This window comes from Podarcis liolepis (assembly GCF_965112155.1).
Source record: "Podarcis liolepis genome assembly, chromosome: 13".
Classification (NCBI taxonomy): Eukaryota; Metazoa; Chordata; class Lepidosauria; order Squamata; family Lacertidae; genus Podarcis; species Podarcis liolepis.
Window position 1 is genome coordinate 21,896,822 of NC_139573.1, and position 20,335 is coordinate 21,917,156.

The 20,335-nt window shown below is 47.6% G+C and overlaps 2 protein-coding genes across 5 annotated transcripts; both read left to right on the forward strand.

Moving 5' to 3' along the window:
• Positions 1–1,392: 1,392 nt before the first annotated feature.
• NFATC2IP (nuclear factor of activated T cells 2 interacting protein) lies at positions 1,393–8,340 on the forward strand. 2 transcript variants are annotated; one of them, XR_014518576.1, is made up of 9 exons: positions 1,393–1,529; positions 1,631–1,753; positions 2,431–2,582; positions 2,665–2,730; positions 3,810–3,990; positions 4,844–4,988; positions 5,680–5,786; positions 5,872–7,323; positions 7,409–8,340. XR_014518576.1 is itself a non-coding variant. In XM_083472025.1 (8 exons), the coding sequence occupies exons 1-8, from the start codon at positions 1,518–1,520 to the stop codon at positions 6,028–6,030; spliced, it is 945 nt and encodes a 314-aa protein (XP_083328151.1). In that variant the 5' UTR covers positions 1,393–1,517; the 3' UTR covers positions 6,031–8,340. The 2 variants fall into 2 exon arrangements, 1 of the variants encoding a protein (XP_083328151.1); XM_083472025.1 differs by having other exon boundaries at positions 5,872–8,340.
• A 3,042-nt stretch (positions 8,341–11,382) lies between these two features.
• SPNS1 (SPNS lysolipid transporter 1, lysophospholipid) lies at positions 11,383–20,145 on the forward strand. Of its 3 annotated transcripts, none has more exons than XM_083471948.1 (13): positions 11,383–11,527; positions 12,066–12,304; positions 12,529–12,594; positions 12,711–12,847; positions 13,390–13,541; positions 13,992–14,058; positions 14,237–14,379; positions 15,930–16,082; positions 16,414–16,603; positions 16,826–16,891; positions 18,018–18,116; positions 19,030–19,201; positions 19,868–20,145. In XM_083471948.1, the coding sequence occupies exons 2-13, from the start codon at positions 12,088–12,090 to the stop codon at positions 19,960–19,962; spliced, it is 1,557 nt and encodes a 518-aa protein (XP_083328074.1). In that variant the 5' UTR covers positions 11,383–11,527; positions 12,066–12,087; the 3' UTR covers positions 19,963–20,145. The 3 variants fall into 3 exon arrangements, with proteins under 3 accessions (XP_083328074.1, XP_083328073.1, XP_083328075.1); XM_083471947.1 differs by having other exon boundaries at positions 11,394–11,628; XM_083471949.1 differs by having other exon boundaries at positions 11,462–11,617.
• Positions 20,146–20,335: the final 190 nt, after the last annotated feature.

Genomic DNA, 20,335 nt, shown 5'->3' on the forward strand with positions numbered 1-20,335 from the left:
TTATGGTCTTAGATATATGGTAATGTTCATAACTGCACATACATAGATCAACACAGGAAGACCAACCTGGAACCATTTTGATTCCTAAACTGACCAAATCCTTTCTCTGCAAGGTTAACCTGGAAAAGCCTCCCCATTGTCTCTTTCCTCAAGGATATGTCTGTTTGAGTAAGGTGTGAGCCTGTGACCTGGCCCAGGAAATAAGTATTTTACCACTACAAAAGAATGGCCAGGCTCCCCAGGCAATCCAATCAAGTAACTTGCCAGACAGGAGATAAACTGTGACAGGAGAAAAACAACATTTAAATTTCTGTGATGTATGCATAATGTTTCTGGGGGTGGTCTTGATCTAGAGGATGGGAATTTCAAAAGTCTTTATAAGCCATTGCACAGCATTTTTGTGGGTCCTCTTCCTCTCCTGCGTGTGAGGGGAGCACCCTGTTGCAACAGATTAATAAAGATCAAGCTTACTAGCTGGTTTGCTTCTCAATATTCTCTGGTTGGCCTCTGTTATATTCTCCTACCAATAGGGAACCCATGTAAGGACTCTATATGGGCTCTTGGGTACCCCATAAGGGAAAAGGGCATATTTTTATTTACAACAGAGGAACCACACTAATATGCACATAGACAGAAGTGCATTTAGGCGTGGTTCCTCAAAAACAACAGACAATCCGATTTTAGATGGCATGCTTATTTCCATGTAAGTTGACATATGTTCTTTTCATCGACATGAGCAATAATATATATAGTGTCCATTTTTTAAGGCACTACAGAATGACTTTTTACTCTTTTACTATGGGTTTTCTAATAACCTGCAGGTGTGGCTTTGCTTTAAAATTATGGTACAATTTTCTGCTTAGAAAGACTATTTCAGGTTGAAACACATTCAAGCCTTTGATACCTTTTAATACACGGGCACCAAACTGTTATAATCAAGTTCGTGGTTATTTATCGAATATTGATTTTTGGCTCATTGTGCTTATTGAGTTTTATTCCATTACTTGTTTTAGCATTAACCTCTATGTCCACTTTAGCCTGAGAAACATGCAAAGGAACATAGGAAGCTGCCTTATATTGTCAGATTCTTGGCCCATCCAATTCAGTACTGTCTACACTGACTGGAAGCAATTCTCTAAGGTTTTGCGGATAGGTCTCTTCCAGCTCCTTAAATCAGGCAGAGCCAAACTTCGCCCTCTAGCTGTTTTGGGACTACAACTCCCATCATCCCTAGCTAACAGGACCAGTGATCAGGGATGGTGGGAATTGTAGTCCCAAAACAGCTGGAGGGAATCAACAACAACAACAACAACAACGCCAAAGACTTCGGGAGAAGCAGGGCAAGGAAAACTACCTTTCCCAGAATTCTTTGCGCGCTGCAGCGGAAGAGGCGGCTTGATTCGAAACCTTATTGGGTGGTGGCGGTGAAGGACAGAGGCGTCGGGCGTGACGACCAATCGGGGCGGGCGGGGCGGGCTGTCAAACAAAACCAATAAAAAGAGTTTGATGCCGCTGCCATGGCGGAGACGGTAAATAGGCGCGGGAGGGAAGGGGGTCTGTGTTTAGGGATGGTGGGGCCCTTTCGCGCTCGCGTGGCGCCTCCGCCTCACTTCCCCGTTGCCTCTTGCAGGTGGAGCCCTGCTCCAGCAGCGACTCGGAGCCGGAGGGGACCCCCAGGAAGCCCCCCATCAAGCGCCGCCGCATCCTCCCCGCGGACTTCGGCGTGGCCGCCGTCCCCGTTTACTCCAGCAAGGCGAGTGCCGCGCGGCGGGGGCGCCTCTCTCTCTCCCCTTCAGCCGAAAGGGAAAAGGAAGACTTGCCAGGGCGGCTTGCAGACGTCAGCGGCGAGACAGTCCCTCAGCCCGACCTGAAAAGGCGGGAAAGGAAAAGGGGTCGAGGAGGGAGGAGGAAAGAAAGCTAACTGCATTGGAGTCGTGCTCTCGGGGCTTTCAGTGGAGGTTCATTTCTCTTCAGTGAATGACGGAAGCAAAATACTTAACCCTTCTGCCTTCGCTGTTGTTACAGCATTATTATATCCAGTCCCCCCCCCCAAACAAGCATAAGGCAGCATGCTCCTCACCCTGTTCTCGCCTGCTCAACTTCTTTTTCTGTGCTGGGAGGAGGAGAACCCAGGAGTGCTTTAATTTTAGTTCACTTCCCAATAGCTCCAGGGATTCCCTATTTTTTTGCTTACTTGATTTAGACTCTTCCTCCACTCCTCACTACCAACACACTCGTGGCTGGATTGAACCCTGATGTCCTAGCACCTACCTTTGCAGAAACTAATCCACTGTCCTTTTTTTCTAAACGGCTTAGCAGTATTGCTTCCTGCCTGCCCAAGTGACCGGGGAGAAAAACTGAGTTGTTTTTTGTCCTTTCTCTCTCTCTCTCTCTCTTTCTCTCTCTCTCTTCCCGTCCCCCCCTTGACAGGTTCAGAACAGTCTCCATCTGTTCCCTGAGTCTCTGAAACTGCCCGTTCAAATCCCAGTGCTGTCTTCTGAACCCCAAGTCATTGACACATCAGATGAGGAAGAGGCAGAGGAGGAAGAGGCTCCTACAAAGCAAGTGGAACAAGAAAAAAGGTCTGCTTCTTTCTCTTCCTCTAACCAGCTGGTCTGGAATTCCCAATTAAAACCATATCTCTGTTGGTTCTCCCTTCAACAGACGTAAAGCTCTTTCCCCTTCACCGCCACCTCCACCGCAGCTCAAGAAACGACGCCATGGAGCTAAGTAAGAATCTGGGGTCCTCTGGAAGGAGAGTGGGGTTCTGTGGATTGGTGCTGGGGTGTGGCGGGGGGAGAGAAAGAGAAGCCTTCCAGGCTTGTTGGGGAGGATTGGGATCTATAAAAACCCCAGTCACCCTGATTTGGCAGGCACAAGACATTTCTAAAGCCATGGGTGGGCAAACTAAGGCCCGGGGGCCGGATCTGGTCCAATCGCCTTCTAAATCCGGCCCGTGGACGGTCTGGGAAACAGCGTGTTTTTACATGAGTAGAATGTGTCTTTTTATTTAAAATGCATCTCTGGGTTATTTGTGGGGCATAGGAATTCGTTCACCCCCCCAAAAAAAAATATAGTCTGGCCCCTCACAAGGTCTGAGGGACAGTGGGCTGAAAAAGTTTGCTGACCCCTGTCTAAAGCCACTTTTTGTGCATTTAGCTGGCTCATGTATTGTGCCAGCTTTTGTTTTCTTGTACTCTGCAAGAGATTTGGCTTTCTGGGAGGGGAAGGAGAGACAGGTTTCTTGGTGGTGGGAGGCTTAGATTAGCTAGAGTCCACTCCCATAAAGCCAAGCGATCAGTGAAAGAAATATGTTGTACTATGTGTCTCAGGTTTACAAAACTTTGTCCTGGGGTTGGGGAACCTGTAGTCCTCTAGTCTAGATGCTGTTGGACTACAGCATCCTCCATCCACACTAACCTTTAGCCATGCTGCCTGGGACTGGTGGAAGCCAAAAAACATAGGTGAGGTCTCCCCATCCCTGCATTATGTCATCTCTTTCTTTTAACCAAGTCCTAACAGTGTATGTCCCCAGAACACCTTTGCTAAGCTAATTTGTCCTGTACATATTTAACAGATGGGGCTCAGAGAATGCCTCAGCCCAGTTCCCCATAGATCATCCATGACAGAGACGTGTTTTGAATCTGGTCTGTCAGTGGTCTGGTCCTCTAACTCACGACTTGTGGCTTTCAGAACTACTTCCAGCAAAAGGTTTATGGTGATTAATTTTTTAAGGTGGTATGCTTGCGATGTAGGTATCTTATTCCCACCTGTTTTATGGGGTTCTTTTTGTTCCGTTGTCTCCTCAGAAACTTCCACCAGAAGCTCAGGAATCTGACATCCTCCCTCTCAGCTGCCAAGAAAAGCTTGCAAGATGAGGAACTCAGAGATGATGTGATCCTGATTGATGTGCTTGAGCCCTCCGAGTCCCAGGAATTGGTGCTAAAGATCCGGTGTCGGGCTGATCTCTACAAAGTTTCTGTTCAGATGGTGAGTTGCCATTGGGGGAAGAGCATCTGCTTTGCATGCTGCAAGTCCCACCTTATATCTCTGGCATTTCCAAGTAGGAAGGATTGGGAGAAACTTCCTGCCTGAAACCCTGGGAGTTTGCCAGAAGCAGCTTAGTCATGCTGGCCACATGACCTGGAAGCTGTACGCCGGCTCCCACGGCCAGTAAAGCAAGATGAGCGATGCAACCCCAGAGTTGTCCACGACTGGACCTAATGGTCAGGGGTCCCTTTACCTTTTACCTTCCTAGTCTATATACTGCAGTCAAAATGCCTGACCACTGCTTTGTTCTATCCCATCTGTTACAAGTATTCCATGGCTCCTTTCCTGATAGCCCTGCTTAAAATTGTGAATGTTTTTGTGATTCTCGGGAATAGTATGGGATCTTTACTTATTTAAAATATTAACACCCCACTTTTCTTCCTGACTATTGGCCTCCGAGACAGCTGAGAATAATTGAAAACATTTTTTTTTTTTAAAAAAAAAGGCTGTGTTGGCTTGTGGAGGCAGGAAGATGGTGATGATAGTGATAACTGGGAAATGTCCACTTTCCAGGACCTGGATGTTACTGCAGCAACATAAATACGTGTTGACATGTTTGTTTTCTGTTTGAAGGGTTTCTACCCGTATCTTCAGCCAAAAAATGGCTTGTGAGACACTGATAAAAATCAGTAAGAGAGTTCTGCCCTCAGGGCTTAAATTCTCTAAAGATCACAAAGGAAATGGAATTGGGGAAGAGAAGGAAAAAACAACCTCCCTGGGCAATTGAGCAGGTAGGGTTTTCCTGGTATATGGTGTTTTTTCTAACTCACTCCTTTAACTTTGCACCCCATAGACTGACCCCCTTCAAAGAGTGATTGAGCACATGGCTCAGACGCTGAAGGTTCACCAAGACAGAATACTTCTCCTGCTCCGAGATCGCGAACTTGCCGCTGATGCCACCCCCCGTGTACTGGGCCTGGGTGTGGCTGATATAATCGGTGAGTAGTGGGTGGGTTTTTTTGTTTCCAGGGGGGTCTTCAGTCCCTTAAGTCTCTCTGTATGACTGTCGCCATCCTTGTCCTCTGAGTTGGGGATGCTGATGCCCTTCTTGAGAGCCAGTGTGGTGTAGTGGTTAAGAGCAGTAGTCTCGTAATCTGGGGAACCGGGTTCGCGTCTCCGCTCCTCCACATGCAGCTGCTGGGTGACCTTGGGCCAGTCACACTTCTTTGAAGTCTCTCAGCCCCACTCACCTCACAGAGGGTTTGTTGTGGGGGAGGAAGGGAAAGGAGAATGTTAGCCGCTGTGAGACTCCTGAAGGGGAGTGAAAGGCGGGATATCAAATCCAAACACCTCTTCTTCTTCTTCTTCTTCTTCTTCCTCTTCTTCCTCTTCTTCTTCTTCTTCTTCTTCTTCTTCTTCTTCCGCTCCCAATGGACCCCTTGCTCCTGTTCTCCTGCTTTGTTCCCAGACCCTGCTCTTCCATTATGAGAGCTAATCTGTGATCTAGTGGTCAGAAGTGATTGGGGAGAACCCAGCTTCAAATCCCCATACAGCTCATGGGATAATGCTGGGTCAGTCTGTGCCTCTCAACCTAATATACCCTACAATGGAATTGAGGATTACATTGTGGGGGGGATTGCTGTTTTGATCTCGCTGGTTGTGTATCAATGTAATGTGGACTTCCTCCAGATTGTGTGGTGGAGACGACTAGCCAAGGGAGCAGTGATGCTGGAAACCTTCAGCTCCGGGTGCAAGGGAAAGACAAAAGCTCCCAGATGGAGTTTACCCTCCAGAGGGTAAGGAGACTGTGGTTTGGGGGCAGAGGGCTACTTGGTGTTGGTGGGGCAGTATTGCAGCTGTCCTTCTCTCTTGTTCCTGCAGTGGGAGCCATTGCAAAAACTTATGAGTCACTACCGTAAAGCCCAAGGTTTCGGCAGATGCAAACTTGCGTTCTATTTTGATGGACAGCGTTTGGCAGGAACCTGCACCCCTGAAGAGTTAGGGATGGAGTCTGGCGACGTCATTGAAGTATGGAGCTAGAAATCCTTCCATCTCTTCAAAGAGGCTGTTCCCGTGAGGGGGTTTTACTGCTTCACCTGGGCTCTGTGTTCTGACCGACTTCATTGTGTCTAATGTCTGAGTGCAAGGGAAGCAGCCTTGTTCTTCTTAAACATGATAGGAGTGTGGTAATTTCTGTCTGTTCCAGACACAGGGAGGGATGACTGCATTCCAATGTCACGTTCCATGCACCTACCTGAAACTTATTTAATAAAGCAAATTTTGTAACTGGCCCCCTTTGAGCAGAGTGGAAAGAAACTGCTCAGTTATAGTGAAAGCAATACACATTCTGGAAGGCCAGTGTGCACTGAATAATTCTTTTTTGTTTAAATCAGTGGCTCTTTTCCATTTGTTTTAACAATGCTGTATAATCCTGTTACTGTTTTCCTTCTTTACCTTTACTTGGTGGTAGTAAGCAGAACTGGATTATTTGAGACCTGTGCAGTCTTTTAAACCCTACTAGAAAATTATAGTCCTCTTATTTCTATGCCAGATTTCTCAAACTTCCTTTTTGAAGGCTAGCCAACCTCCAGGATTGTTAGGCTGAAATTCGCATGACCACTGGCCATGCTTGCTGGTACTGCTGGAACCTGTAGCCAAACATCTGGAGGATATTACATTGTCTATATCTGTTTATATGCATCACCACCCTGAATATGGCTTTTTAAAGCAAATTTGTAATCCATGTGTGCAGAGTATAAGTTGGCGTGTGAATAGCATAGCTGCACTCAAAAGATACTATCTTACCTATACTCTTCCATGTACATCTAACTTACCTAACAATGTCTCTTGGTTATTTAATTGCTAGATTTGTACCTCCTTTTTATTGAAGTCGTCCCTACAGCAAATGAGAGATGGAATGAATCCTAATAAAAAGCAGTATTTTTTCAAAGTAGCACAGAACCAGTCCACCAGAATCCTGATGTTGTCTCTGCCTCCCTTCCTACTTTTTCTCCTGTTCCAAGTTAGGTCCAAAGTCCTTCACATAAAAGTATGTCAAAGCTGTAGTTTACTTATTTAGGCATTTGTCCATGAAGTTCAATGGGATTAATTCTGAATACAAACTCTGGCCTTGCAACTCATAGGGGACAAAGATTCTGATATTTATTGGATTATTTGTGTTTCTGTGGGAACATAGCATCAACTTCATGGGTATTCAATGACTGCATAGAATTTTGGTAGCTTTTCTCTGTTGCTATGCTGCAAGAAACTGTCTGCCAAAGTTTCTCTTCTCGGACGTTGGCAGGCTTTAGGTTTCAGGCTGCAAAACTGCAGGCAGCTTTTAGAATGGAGTTGGGATAGTATATGGTGAGAGAGTGGCAGGAAGTTCCCATGCCCTTTATTTATTTTATTTTTTAAGAAAAATGTTACAAGCTACTAGTTTACTTTTTAAAATGTGAAGGACTTTGCCCCTAATTTGTATGTTGACTTTTTCATTGTCTAAAGCTTGGCATGCTTTGCCCTACTTAAGCATACTTTCACCTAGTTTTGATCTTGGCCAATGCAACTCTTAAACCCATTTTGCAAAGTGTGAAATGTTTTAAATAGGCGGTTTTGTGATTTGAAGGGCTTCAAAATTGTTTGCGTCTTCAGTTCTGCCAAATTTGAGACTTTTTTTGTTAAAACCTATATTAAAACAACCCACCACAAAAAATAGCAGAGCAGGCCCTGCCTTTAGCCAGAATAAGGCAGCTGCCTCAGGTGACAGATTTTGGAGGGGCAGCAATACAGGATATACACAGACTAAGGCTTAACTGCTAGTCTGGCTGGCTTTGAATGGGGGCACCATTGTATTCTTTGCCTTGTACTGGTTCTGACAGTTACAGCCATCAACACACTGGCGGAGGAAGAGGAGTGCAGGGAGAGCGCACCGCCCCCGGCAGCGCAATCCCCAGGGTGCCATCGTGACGGGCCCCCCCCCCGCTGGGTGTCCCGCCCCCACCTCCTCTCCACCCCTCGTGCCGGAACATGAAGCTCTGCCACTACATCAACGCCCTAGAAGTTGGTACCAGCAGGTTTGCCGAGTCTACAAAACAAAATGCCTTGAGGAAAAAATGAAGGGGTGGGGGAAACAGCCCAATGAGGAATGAGTGTACTCACTAGCCCCATACATAACACTTACGCGTGAGGGTGAAAAAGAGGGATGGAACAAAATGTTTTGGAAAAGGACATGATTGGCCTGAGCAGCAGCAATCCATACTAGAACATTTTTTACAGACCCCTCACTTTACAATTTACTGTTGTGTTGTGTTGTGTTGCAAAAAATAAAACTCCTCTGGGACTTTAAAAAGAGCCTTGTGCCTGGCTGAAGTGTTTTCATTTAATCTTTCTTAGACTGCAGGCAGTTTAGTTTTATGTGAAGTGCACGACGTTGTCTTGCGAAATGAGTGGGAGCTTGATTTTTGCCCTTGCAGCCAGGCGGTAAGTAAATGCAGCCTTTAAATATCTGCCAAGTCTGGCAGGTTGTGAGTTGTGCAGATCTGAGTTAGGATGACTTTATTACCCACCAGTGCCGAATTTATGTATAAGCTAAGTAGGCTAAAACCTAGGGCCTCTAAATCTAGGGGGCCTCCCCAGCCCGCCCACCCCCGAGCGGGTAATCTCCCCTCTCCCCTAATTGCAAACCCAAGACTTCATTCGAGGGCAGGGTAACTCGGGCCCAGCAACTATGAGACTCAATTTGCCCAATTTGAAACTCTGGGGCCCAACTTGAATTTTTTTTGTGGGGGCCCTAGTTCACAGCCAAAGTCTATATCTTAGAGATATAAATCTGTGTACTAGGTCATTTTCACAAGGTCGGCAAAGCCCTTCAGAAATCAGGCCTGTTACTGAGTTCTTGTGCAAGTTTGTACTGTTCACTTGTGGATTTTTAAAGGAAAATTAGAGAAGATTTTGATGAGCCTGAGAAGCAAGCAAATGCCACCTTGCTAAATGTTAACTGCAAAACAAGGCGAAAAAGAGTGAGGGAACAGCAAAGAAATGGCAGAAGTGCACCTGATGCCTTAGATGCACTTTCTTCAAGAGATAAGTTTAGAATAAAATCCTTTATTCCTATATTTGAAGCACTTGAAGCCAACTTAAAAAGAAGTAGTACTCTGTACAGGGATGTTGCACAATTGTTTTCCATTCTTGCTATCCTGATAGCATCCAAGCAAGAAATTCAGCAAGGTGTTGAACTGTTGATGGAAGCACACTCAGAAGATACTGACCTGAAATTTATAGATGAACTTTTGCACTTTCACCTATACATGAGACAAAGCCATAGGCTTACAGCAGAGCACTCTCTCATACAGACCTTTATCAAATTATACACAAGAAAAAAATTCAGATGGCCTTTCCTATTGTGGAAGCAATCTTGTGGCTATTTCTTAGCTTTTATGGTCTCTGACTGCTCGGGAGAGAGAGGAGTTTTTCAAGACTCAAAAGAATTAAACATGAATTGAGGGCCACAATGTCTCAAGAGAGGTTGTCTGCACTGAGCATTCTGTACACTGAAAGTGACAAATTTTAATGAAGTTTTCTGATGTCCTTTAGAGGAGAAATTGTGAATTGCAGAATTTTAAATACCTGTCATCCTTGGCTTCACTCAATTTTGTTTATAACTTTCTTCCAGTTGTGAGGGTGGGGGATTGGGAGGGGCCTCACAAGTGGAGTAGCCTAGGGCCTCTCTTAATCTAAATCTGGCCCTGTTACCCGCACTAATTCAGGACGGTAAAAAGTGTTGGTTTCCAGGCAGTGTGAAGGGGGGACGGGACTGCCATGACAGGGAGAAGATCTGGGGTGTAAATTTCAGAAGGGTAGCCATGCATGTCTGTTGTATCAAACACAACAAAGGCTCTGATGGCTTCCTGAAAGACTGACAAAAAGAGTTATTGTGGAGTAGGTTTGTTTGGACTAGATGGTTGCACAAACAGGATTTCTGGTGCCTCAACAAACCTATTACATCTGAGGTACCCCTTTTGTTTGTAACAGACTGAACAGAGTTACCCACTTCCAGCGGCGTAGCGTGGGTTGTCAGCACCCGGGGCAAGGCAAGTAATTTGCGCCCCCTAACCCGGGGCAAGGCAAGTAATTTGCACCCCCTAACCTGCCGCCGCTGCCAGCTTCTTGCTGCTGCCTGGTCTGGTCTGGTGTGGTTCTCTCCCGCGCTCAGCGCTGCGCTGGGCGGCCGCTGCACTGTCCCTCCCCCAGATAGTCCCTTACTCTCTCTCTGCACCGCACGCCTGGCACCCACCCCCTCCACAGTGGGCGGCAACCCAGTGGCTCGGATAGGATTCGCACAGCCAGCACTGCAGTGAGAGTGAGTGAGCCAGGTAGGGGCAGAGAGCTGCGAGTGCGAGCGCGCCCCCCGATGTTGCGCCCGGTGCGGCCGGCCCCCCCGCACCCCCCACGCTAAGCCGCTGCCCACTTCTAGACGTTACCAATCCTCTTGGTTGTGTGTGGGATCTCTCATAAAGCATTCACGTTCAAGATAGTGACTCATAAGAATGCAAGTGCCTGCTGGATCCGGATTTCTAGTCCAGCATCCTCTCCTCACAGGGGCCAGTGGGAAGCCTGCAAGCAGGTCAGGAGCACCACAGCACCCTGCCCATCACCTGTCTCCTGTTCCCAGCAGCTGGCGAACCCAGCCATTTTGATAGCCTCGTCCTCAACAAACTTGCCTGACAAGTTTTTGCCTGACAAGTCTTTTAAAGCCATCCAAGTTTGTGGCCATTCCTTACTCCTGCGGATGGCAGTTCCAAACTTTTTAATCGTGTGTTGGGGGAAATACAGTACTTTTGCCGCGCCTGATTTCTCCCAGCGTTCAGCGTCAAGGGATGCCCACGAGCGCTGCGAGGGAGAAACCCATCTGTCTATCCATGCCATCCATGCACGGTGTTGGCAAACGTCTATCATGTCTCCTCTCTTACTCAAGGGAGTGTTTGTCACAGATTTTGGGGTGGAGGCGTGTGACGGGAAGTGATTATGGAGTTTAATGTGCTTTGGAGACGTGACGGAAGGTGCGCTGGCTGCTTTCCCGATAGCGAGACGGCGGCAGTAAACAAGGCGCCAGGTGTGTTGCGGGGAGGCCGCAGCGCTCTGGTAACCATGGCGACGAAGGAACGCGCCTCGAGGAAGGCAGGGACCCGTTATGGGTCGTTCAAACTTCCACAGAAGGGGCAGGGAGCCTGGGCTTGGGCTGGTAACTATGACAACCGAAGTAACCCCCACGCTGCCGCCGCCACACACACACTAGCCTCTCTGACGTCTTGAGGGGCGGGAGAGAGCGCGCGGCGCGTCCTGTATTTGTATTGGTGACGCGGAAGGCAATCGGGCGACCGGCTCTGTTGCCATGGCACCCAGGGGTCGGTAGGCGGAAAGGGCGGGGACGAAGAAGAGTCACATGATAATCAAAGCTCGTGAAAGGAGGGCAAGGAAAAGAGCCGTCACGTGATCCCGCCGAGCCGCTCCGGCGAGTGGGGAGGGGGTGGCAGGCAGGGTACGTCCGTCGCCGGGGAGGGCGGCGTGTGAGATGCTGGAAGGGCCTTGGTAGGGCCGGGGAGAGCGGGTGACGGGACTCCCTCCCTGGGTAACTCTCAGGTTAGAATTGGGAGAGGCGAAAGGGGGGCGTTTGCGGGTGGGGGCTACAGGTTAATTACAGCTTTAGGGTGAGGTCAGGCTTGGTGGGGTAAGGGGCCTGTTGTCATTTTTCTCCCTTCAGTCTGAGATGTGACTCTGAGGAGTAGCTACCCTTAAATTCATCTTTGGCTTTGTTTACATTATAGCAATATATGTATGTAATAATAATAACATAATAAATAAATAAATAAGGGAGTGGGAAATAAGAATCTAATGCTGAACAGTGGGTGCGTTTTGCCTTTGTGTTACTGACTGGCCTTCTCTTCTGGTCGTCGTCGTCTTCTGATTCTTTTTCTCGCCCTAGTTAAGTTCTTCTGTAACTGCCATAAGATTTGCTGCTCTCCCCTGCAGTTCTTTAGGGTTTGTAAGGGGCTGGCTATCTCATATTGTCTCTCCAGTGGGTTCTTCTTGCCGCTGGCCATGGCATCTCAGCGGCAACCTTACGTGGATACGGCCCCAATCCTGACCCAGGCAGATGACACAGAGGAAGAGGGAAAGGATGGTCTGCAAACTGGGCATGAAGGGGAAGAAGAGGTACAGACCCTCACAGGCATCTCCTCTACACGGGCTGGCTTCATTGTGGGAGTTCTCTGCTTTGTTAACCTACTGAACTACATGGACCGCTTCACTGTGGCTGGTAAGGGTGCTGGGGTGCTATGAGACTGTAGCTGGAACTTCTCTTCCCAGCTGTGTCAGGTGGGTGGGCACTGTAAGTTTTAAAGCGATGAGGGGTTGATTTTCTCCCCACCCACAACAATCCTTAACTTTAGATAATGAAGGGCATGATAGATTGTTTTGGGGTGAGGATACTTAGTTGTCTTTCCTCAGTATTAACACTGTGATCCTTCTTCCTTACCTCAGGCGTTCTTCCTGACATTGAGGCATTTTTTGCAATTGATGATAGCAAATCAGGGCTCCTACAAACAGGTGAGTAGGGTGGTGGGGCTTGGTTTTTCCCCACCCACAACCCAGGCACTTTGTAAGGGCAGTGCTATTGAAGCAGGAGTGTTTGCCACTGGGAATAATTATTTCTTTCTTCTCAGTTTTTATTAGTAGCTATATGGTACTTGCACCAATTTTCGGTTACCTGGGGGATCGCTATAATCGCAAATACCTGATGTGCATTGGGATCACCTTCTGGTCAATAGTGACGCTGGGGAGCAGCTACATTCCCAAGGAGGTATGGGGGCAGGGGAGAAGATTCTGTAGATTAGTTTTCACCCAGGCATGGGGAAGAACTTTGGGTTTGGGATCTGTGTGTCTTCCCTTCCACCCCCCAGCACTGAGGCTTATGGGGCAGGGGAGATCTGGCACAGCTGTCCTCTTGAGATTGGGAAGGTGCAAGGCTTTCCTTCAGTTTAAGCTCTGTGTCATTAAGCTGAACTCTGGATAAAATCACAAACATTTGCTAGCTGGTAAGAAACTGTCTTGGAAGGCCTTGTGCCTGATTGACTAGAGGAGATTCTTACTTGTCACAAGCCACAGAAAAGTGGCTATTTATAAAGTATTGCTGAACAGGTTTGAAACCTGTTCTTGACATTCACACTTACCAAACAAGGAATCCTAGGAACTGTAATTCTGAGAAGGGGTTAAGAATACTTTACAAAGTATTCTTTGCACCCATACATGACTGCATGCCCTGAGGTTCTTTAGGGATGTGTTTCAGATTTATAGCTACACTATTACATCTCCTCAGTTTATTGTTTGTTTTCTCCACATTAGATGTTCTGGCTGTTGCTGCTGACACGAGGCATGGTGGGTGTGGGAGAGGCCAGCTACTCAACTATTGCCCCCACCATTATTGCTGATCTGTTTGTGGGTGACCGGCGATCCCGCATGCTCAGCATCTTCTACTTCGCCATACCTGTGGGCAGGTGCGAACACCCTGTGGTCTGTTTCAGGGCGGGGTATGCACTGTAGTGAAGTTGAACTAGAGATACTCTAGTTCTGTAAATTGGCTGTTTACTGTAAATTGGCAATCAGCCTTATGCAACAATCAAAGCAAGATGTGTGTGTTCATAAGGCATGGAATAGGAGCATAGGAATCTGCCTTATATAACTGATTCAGACCATTGGCCCATTTAGCTCAGTATTGTCTACACTGACTGGCAGCAGCTCTCCAGGGTTTCAAGCAGGGCTCTTTTCCCAGCCCTATCTGGAGATGCTGGAAAGTGAACCTGGGGTTTTCTGCATGCAAGGCAGGCGCTCTACCGCTGACCTCTGGCATTCCCCCATTGCTGCAATGACCAAACCTAATTGGCTTTCACAGAAAGAGGTGAGCCTGCCTGAGTGTGGGTCTGACTGTTCTCCCTTTTCACCTGCAGTGGACTGGGCTACATAGTGGGTTCAAAGGTGAAAGATGTGGCTGAAGACTGGCATTGGGCCCTGCGGGTGAGTAGGATCGGGATACAATTGTACTGGTTAGTGTTTGTTGCCTTATGTTCATGTTGCAGTTCAGCTCATCTTCATCACATTGTAGTAAGCTTGTCTGCTGTGCACCTATGCACACATGTTTTTATTTTCTTCTGTTTAGAATGCCTCCAACTTAGATCATTATCTTCTCATACAGGTGACGCCAGCCCTGGGGGCGTTGGCGGTGATACTGTTGATAACTGTGGTGCGGGAGCCGCCTCGAGGAACTGTGGAGACGCACTCAGATGCCCCTCTACAATATACTTCCTGGGTAGCTGACCTGCGGGCCCTGAGCCGCAAGTGAGTAATGGGTGCCATTTAATGTACTGCTGCAATGTAGGCCACATCCCACCTTTCCATTCTGGAATAGCTTCCTTGCCCTAGTTTCATTGATTCCAGATCAGTGTAGATATTCTCTTTAGTGATAAAGGACAAGAAACTGAGAAGCAAAACAAACCACTTAGGGAAAATGTACAGTCTTCTTTCTTGTGGGGGCTTTCAAAGCAAGACTGACAGGTACCTGTCCAGAGTGCTTTATGGAGGTGGTTTTGAAATTTGGTTCCTCAGAGTATTGGGGAACTTAATTGAGGAAATTGGTAATGGTAGCGAAGGTTCCCTTGAGCATAAGCTTGTCCACTATTATTAGTCTTCCTCTGCAGTTATAAGCAGATGTTGAGATGTGTTCTAGGGTGTGTGTTCAAATTGCACCAGGTCCAGGAGGCCTGGTCAGTGACTTGTTTAATCCACGAGAAAGTGCCCCGACATTCTTTGTAACATAATAAGAGCCAACAGGCCAGTGCAGTAGCTGTTCATTGAAAGTGGAACCCTTGAAAAGGAGTTGCTTTAAGACAGGGGTGGGGAGCCTGTGGTCCAAGGCCCATTATGCAGCTTTTGGCCTAATTTCACGAGGCTCTCAGCTTCATATGATTGGAGAAAAGAAGTCCTGAGGTAGAGGGGGTTTGAGGGTAGTGTGACTGGTGTGTTTGTACTGGGCACTGCTCTGCAGGGAGCACCAAAACAATGATGTAGATTGTGTGTAGAACAATTCTGTGACAGGCAGGGGGCGCCAGGTTTTAGCATCCAGGGCACTGCTGAAGTTTGAGGGCCCAAAGTCTGCCACTGCCGGAGTGGGGAAATAGGGACTAGGGGAAGGGCGAAGTGAGGAAGAGATAAAAGCCCTCTGAAAGTGATCAGTCTGCAACTCTGGTAAGAGTGCTCTGTCCTCACTGCAGTAGCCTGCTAGATAGGAAACAAGGTGAGAAGAAGAAGAGGGGAAAGGGATAGCCTTGTCCATCATTGCCTCTGGCCCTGACCCCACCTGGCATATCAAATAATATGAAGCCCTTGACAGAAAATGTTCTTCCCTGCCCTGGCTTTAGGCCTAGGGTTGCGGCTCTCTGCAGATGTGATAACTGTGCCATCAGTAATGTTCTCTGTAGGAGGCAGTGGCACCCTACACACTGTGTTTCACAAATAGCCCCCAGTTGCAGTTCCCTGGTATGGTTTTTTTCTCCTAGTAACCTCCTGAGCTGGAGAACACCTTGCTACTTGTGCCGCCACTATTACAGGTGGGCAAACCGTGACCTAAAAGAGATCCTGCCATGGGCTGGCTGAGTGTTTCTACGGACTGGCTCATCCCTGGTTGCCTATACTTTGATTTCTCTGTATTTTTGCAGCTGAATGGGTGAGCCAACTCTCTTGTAGAGCATTATATGTGAGGTCATAGGAAAGTTATGTTTGTGGCAATAGCTGTGATGGTTCCAATTGCTCAACTGCAGGAATGATTAGGGCTATTGTTTTATGCTCACATTTCCCCCCCCCTCTCTCTCTCCCCCCCCCCCCCCGGACAGTCGCAGTTTCATATTGTCATCGCTAGGCTTCACAGCTGTGGCCTTTGTAACAGGCTCCCTGGCTCTGTGGACACCAACTTTCCTGTACCGCTCACGCCTGGCCGCTGGCACGCTCCAGCCTTCTCCCTCAGGACATGCTTCTGACTCTGATAGGTGAGTTAGTAGCTGAGAAAGCCCTTAGTCATGACATCAGTTCAGCTCTCTCTTGAGAAACACTTGGTTCAGTAGTGGAGGTTCACCACTGCTGTCTTTTGACACCTCTGTGTTTCTTAACTTTGAGCTGTTTGTAGTATAGGGGCTAAGAGACTGTCACAAATGGGGATGCCCCAAATCTTGAATCTTGCCCCTGCTGTAAACTTGGTAGATGGCCTTGGCATGCTACTGTCTCTCATCCTCCCATCTGCAATGTGGGGTACCATATGTAAAGTGCTCTGAGCCTTCTCTGTGGTGCTTTTATGAATGCTTTGTATCATTATCTCTGCAGCCTCACCTTTGGCGTCATCACTTGCGTGACTGGTGTGCTGGGTGTCAGTGCTGGGGTGGAGATTTCCCGGCGCTGGCGCCGCACCAACCCTCGTGCTGATCCCCTGGTGTGTGCAACTGGACTGCTGGGCTCTGTCCCCTTCCTGTTCCTGGCAGTGGTGACTGCTAAGCAGAGCATCGTTGCCACCTACGTGAGTTCTCCCCAAGTTTCCCTTGTTAATTTGGTACAACCCCCAAGGGTGCTGCCAGCTTTCTTGTGGCAGTGTCCATGGTGTGGCATGGTGGGTCCCACCACTGCCCATCCTGTGCTTTTTAAAATTTGTATACTGGTTTGGAATCTTAAAAAATAAATAAAAGGATTTTAAAAACAAAAATAATGTCATCTCTCCTCTTCACCCCTCCTTCCTCTGCAGATATTTATCTTCATTGGTGAGACCTTCCTCTCCCTCAACTGGGCCATAGTGGCGGACATCCTTCTGGTGAGACTGTGGGGGAAGAGGCAGTGTGCAAAACTCTAGACTTTTATTTCAGTTGCAGAATTGCACCGTTCTCGTTTGCTTTCCCATGTGGTGGTAGCCAGAGAAAATCAAGCAGAATGAGTCGGCCCTGGGTTTAACTGTCCATTGACAGTGGCTTTGTTTGTTTTTTTAAAACTTCTGCTGAGAATTCACAAGATATCTTCAGGCAAATCTCTTTCCCTCTAATGAAACAATAATTCTGGCCTACTCTAGGGAGGAGTTAGAAGTATTGCTGCGAGTGTGCACCTTGGGCATCCCTCCAGGGCTCCTGTGCCCATGGCAAATAGCAGGGTAGTCAGCGTAGTGTTTCTTACAGCTCCAACATGATGGTTTCTCCTCCCTTGTGCTGCCCAAATCCCTGTCCCATTTTGGCTGTGCCACTGTGTCTAAACCCACTGGTGCAATGGTTCATGGGTATACAGTGGTGCCCCGCAAGACGAATGCCTCGCAAGACAGAAAACTCGCTAGACGAAAGAGTTTTCCGTTTTGGAGGTGCTTCGCAAAACGAATTTCCCATGGGCTTGCTTCGCAAGACGACAATGTCTTGCGAGTTCCTGCTGGTTTTTTTCCCTCCCCCCCCTTTTTCTAAGCCGCTAAGCCGCTTATCAGCTGATCCGATCAGCAGGTAAGCCGCTAATAGCGCTAATCCGCTAATCCGTCAATGGGCATGCTTCGCAAGACGAAAAAACTGCTAGACGAAGAGAATCACAGAGCGGATTCTTTTCGTCTTGCGAGGCACCACTGTATATTTATGCCACCACAATTGCTATCTGGCATGGCAGTTGGCATGGTGTACAGGACTGCACCTCTGTGCTGCTTTTCTACAGAGGACTACATGAGCTTCTGGGGGCTTCTGGGCTCCTTTGTCAAATGTGCTAAGTGAAATCCTCAGTTGGCAAGAGTGTGTATGACACCAAAGTGGGTATAGAATAAAAAAGGAGCAAGGTAAAGGGCAACCAGAAGAGGTTTAGCAATGTGTGTGAGAGAGTGGCTTGTAATGTCTTTATAGTTATGTGGGGAAGCGACCTTAAAACTTGTTCGCTGTCCAGCAGAGGGCACCAGTAAATCAGCTGTATTCTCTTCCCAGTATGTTGTCATCCCCACACGCCGATCCACAGCTGAAGCTTTCCAGATCCTGCTGTCGCATCTTCTGGGTGATGCTGGGAGCCCTTATCTCATTGGCCTGGTAAGTGCTTGGACAGCGAGAAGGCACTTTTGGTCAGCTTTTCAAAGCTTGCGACTTCGGAGGCATTCTACCCATCAAGCAGCAGCTCTTTTCTCTGCCATCAGCCACTTGCTCTTTCCCAGCATTTAGATCATACCTTGCAAGGCTCACGCAGCTGTATTTCTTGGGCCAAAAGAGCCCAGGCTGATCCTGCAATATTTGTTCAGGTCGAGGGAAATTGATGCATTGCAACCTTGTGCAATATTAACCTCCCAGGACCTAAGCTGTTGAAGCTCTGCTCCAGGGGTGATCATCTTAAGAACAGACTGTTTTCCATTTGGGAGCAGGGCCTTCTTAATAGCGACTCCAGAGCTAAGACTCTCTCAAAATGTTTCTTGTATGTTGCCTGCCAAGCTGTGTTTGGAGGCATGTAAAAATGTGTTTATCTTGCCAGGTCTTATGAGAGTTAACTGGAAGTGTGCTCTCAAATTTGTATTAAATAATTTTTTATTTTATATGCTTTTACTGTGTGGCTTTGAAAAATGTTAAAATACTTCTATTGCCTGTCAACCACTTCGTAGTCATTCTTGTTAAAAGCCAGCATCAGTATAAATAATACATGCAGCATTAGCGGATACTCTGTTTTCTACATGTTGGAAAGAATTTTATTGGATTAAAACTACTGCATCTCCGATTCTTTTAAGCAAGTTTTGAGCAACAGCACACTACAGACCAGGAGAAAGAGAGAGAGAGTGGTTGAGAGGTAGGGATGGGTTTTGCCACTCATTGCTCAGCAATGCTATGTGCTAGGAAATAGCACAAGCAATAAATAACACCACCAATTTCCAATTCTGCCAGCTTTCCTATTGGTTGTGCCGCTCCACTTGACACTGCATAATGGTGTGCATGTTCTTTTGCTGAATCCCTTTTCCAGATCAGTGACCGAATCCAAGATGATCGCCCCCAAACATTCCTGTCGCAGTTCCGAAGCCTTGAATATGCGCTTATGGTCTGTGCCTTTGTGGGAGTTATTGGTGGCGGCTTCTTCCTGGCTACGGCTTGCTTCATCCAGGCAGACCGTAAGCGCACAGAGCTGTATGTACAAGGTAAAACCTCTTCCCTCCATTGGCCAGTCAGAGTTGAGATGTTAAGGTCTGAAGCCTGGCACGGAGCTGCTGCACAAAACATGCACCCCAGTAGCAAAAACGATTGTGGGTTGCTTTATTAGTGGCTGTGTGTCATGCGGAAGCCACTCATCTCCTGTGGCACGAGAGAACTTTCCTGGGAGAAGAGGATGGTCTGGTGTAACAGCCAGTTATGAGTTAGGATAGAAAGGGAAGGCGTCCCACAAATGTGGGTGTCCAGGGAGCTTCCCTGTGTGATTTTAAATTGCCCAACAAGTGTTTGTCAGGGGCGGCAATTGTTATCACCTCACTTTGGAAGCATCTTTTTGATTTAGAATGCCTTGTCCCCCACGAAGAAACCTTTTTGGGCAATTATATGAGCAAGCTTTTGGCTTCTGCCAGAGTTTCACCTCATCACTTTGCTGTAGTGGCTGCAGCTGAGTAGCGACAAGAAAGAGCAATTTCTGAGTAGCAGGGGTGGCACATGTCTTAAGTCTTGATAAGTCCTGTGTGTTAGGAAGTGTGCATGACCATGTAGGAAGTCATGGGAGGACAAGCAATCGGGAGCCTCCTTTCCTCTAACGTGAGGTTGGCGCAGCCTCTTTGGACAAACACCTCTTGACCCTGTCATGCTCTTTCTCCCTGCAGGGCAATTTCACGAGTCACCTGAAGGCGAAGATCGCATTGTTGTTCCTCAGGGTGGGCGACCCACCAAAGTCCCTGTCTCTAGTGTCCTGATCTGAAGCCCGCCCCACTTGGTTCCTTCAATCTGGGAAAGAATGATGGACTTGTGATCAGCTGAGCACGGCACTCACAGGGAGATGAGGACTCTCTGAATGGACCCAGGCGGGTGGTTTTGTGGGCAACAGGGGAAGATCAGTTTTTTGTGTCTGTGTTTCTGGGATTTTTATAAAGCACTAACTTTATCAAGAGTCATGTGGTGTTTTTCAGATGAACAGGATGAAACAATGAAACCCCTCCCCCATCTCTGCCTTCTACTTTAATGGTTTTTCAAGGGTTCCCAGAGGCTTTTTCAATGGTGTTCCCAATATATGTGATTTCACTTACATTGTGGTGCCTCAAAACGTAACCCCTCGTATATGGGGAGTTGCCTGT

Bases quoted from the DNA above. Each gene is read 5' to 3' on its own strand.
- NFATC2IP (XM_083472025.1), top strand. The intron at 2,583-2,664 runs GTCTGCTTCTTT...TCCCTTCAACAG, and splicing joins CAAGTGGAACAAGAAAAAAG to ACGTAAAGCTCTTTCCCCTT. The intron at 5,787-5,871 runs GTAAGGAGACTG...TTGTTCCTGCAG, and splicing joins TGGAGTTTACCCTCCAGAGG to TGGGAGCCATTGCAAAAACT.
- SPNS1 (XM_083471948.1), top strand. From the start codon at position 12,088: ATGGCATCTCAGCGGCAACCTTACGTGGATACGGCCCCAATCCTGACC. The intron at 12,595-12,710 runs GTGAGTAGGGTG...CTTTCTTCTCAG, and splicing joins ATCAGGGCTCCTACAAACAG to TTTTTATTAGTAGCTATATG. The intron at 12,848-13,389 runs GTATGGGGGCAG...TCTCCACATTAG, and splicing joins GCAGCTACATTCCCAAGGAG to ATGTTCTGGCTGTTGCTGCT.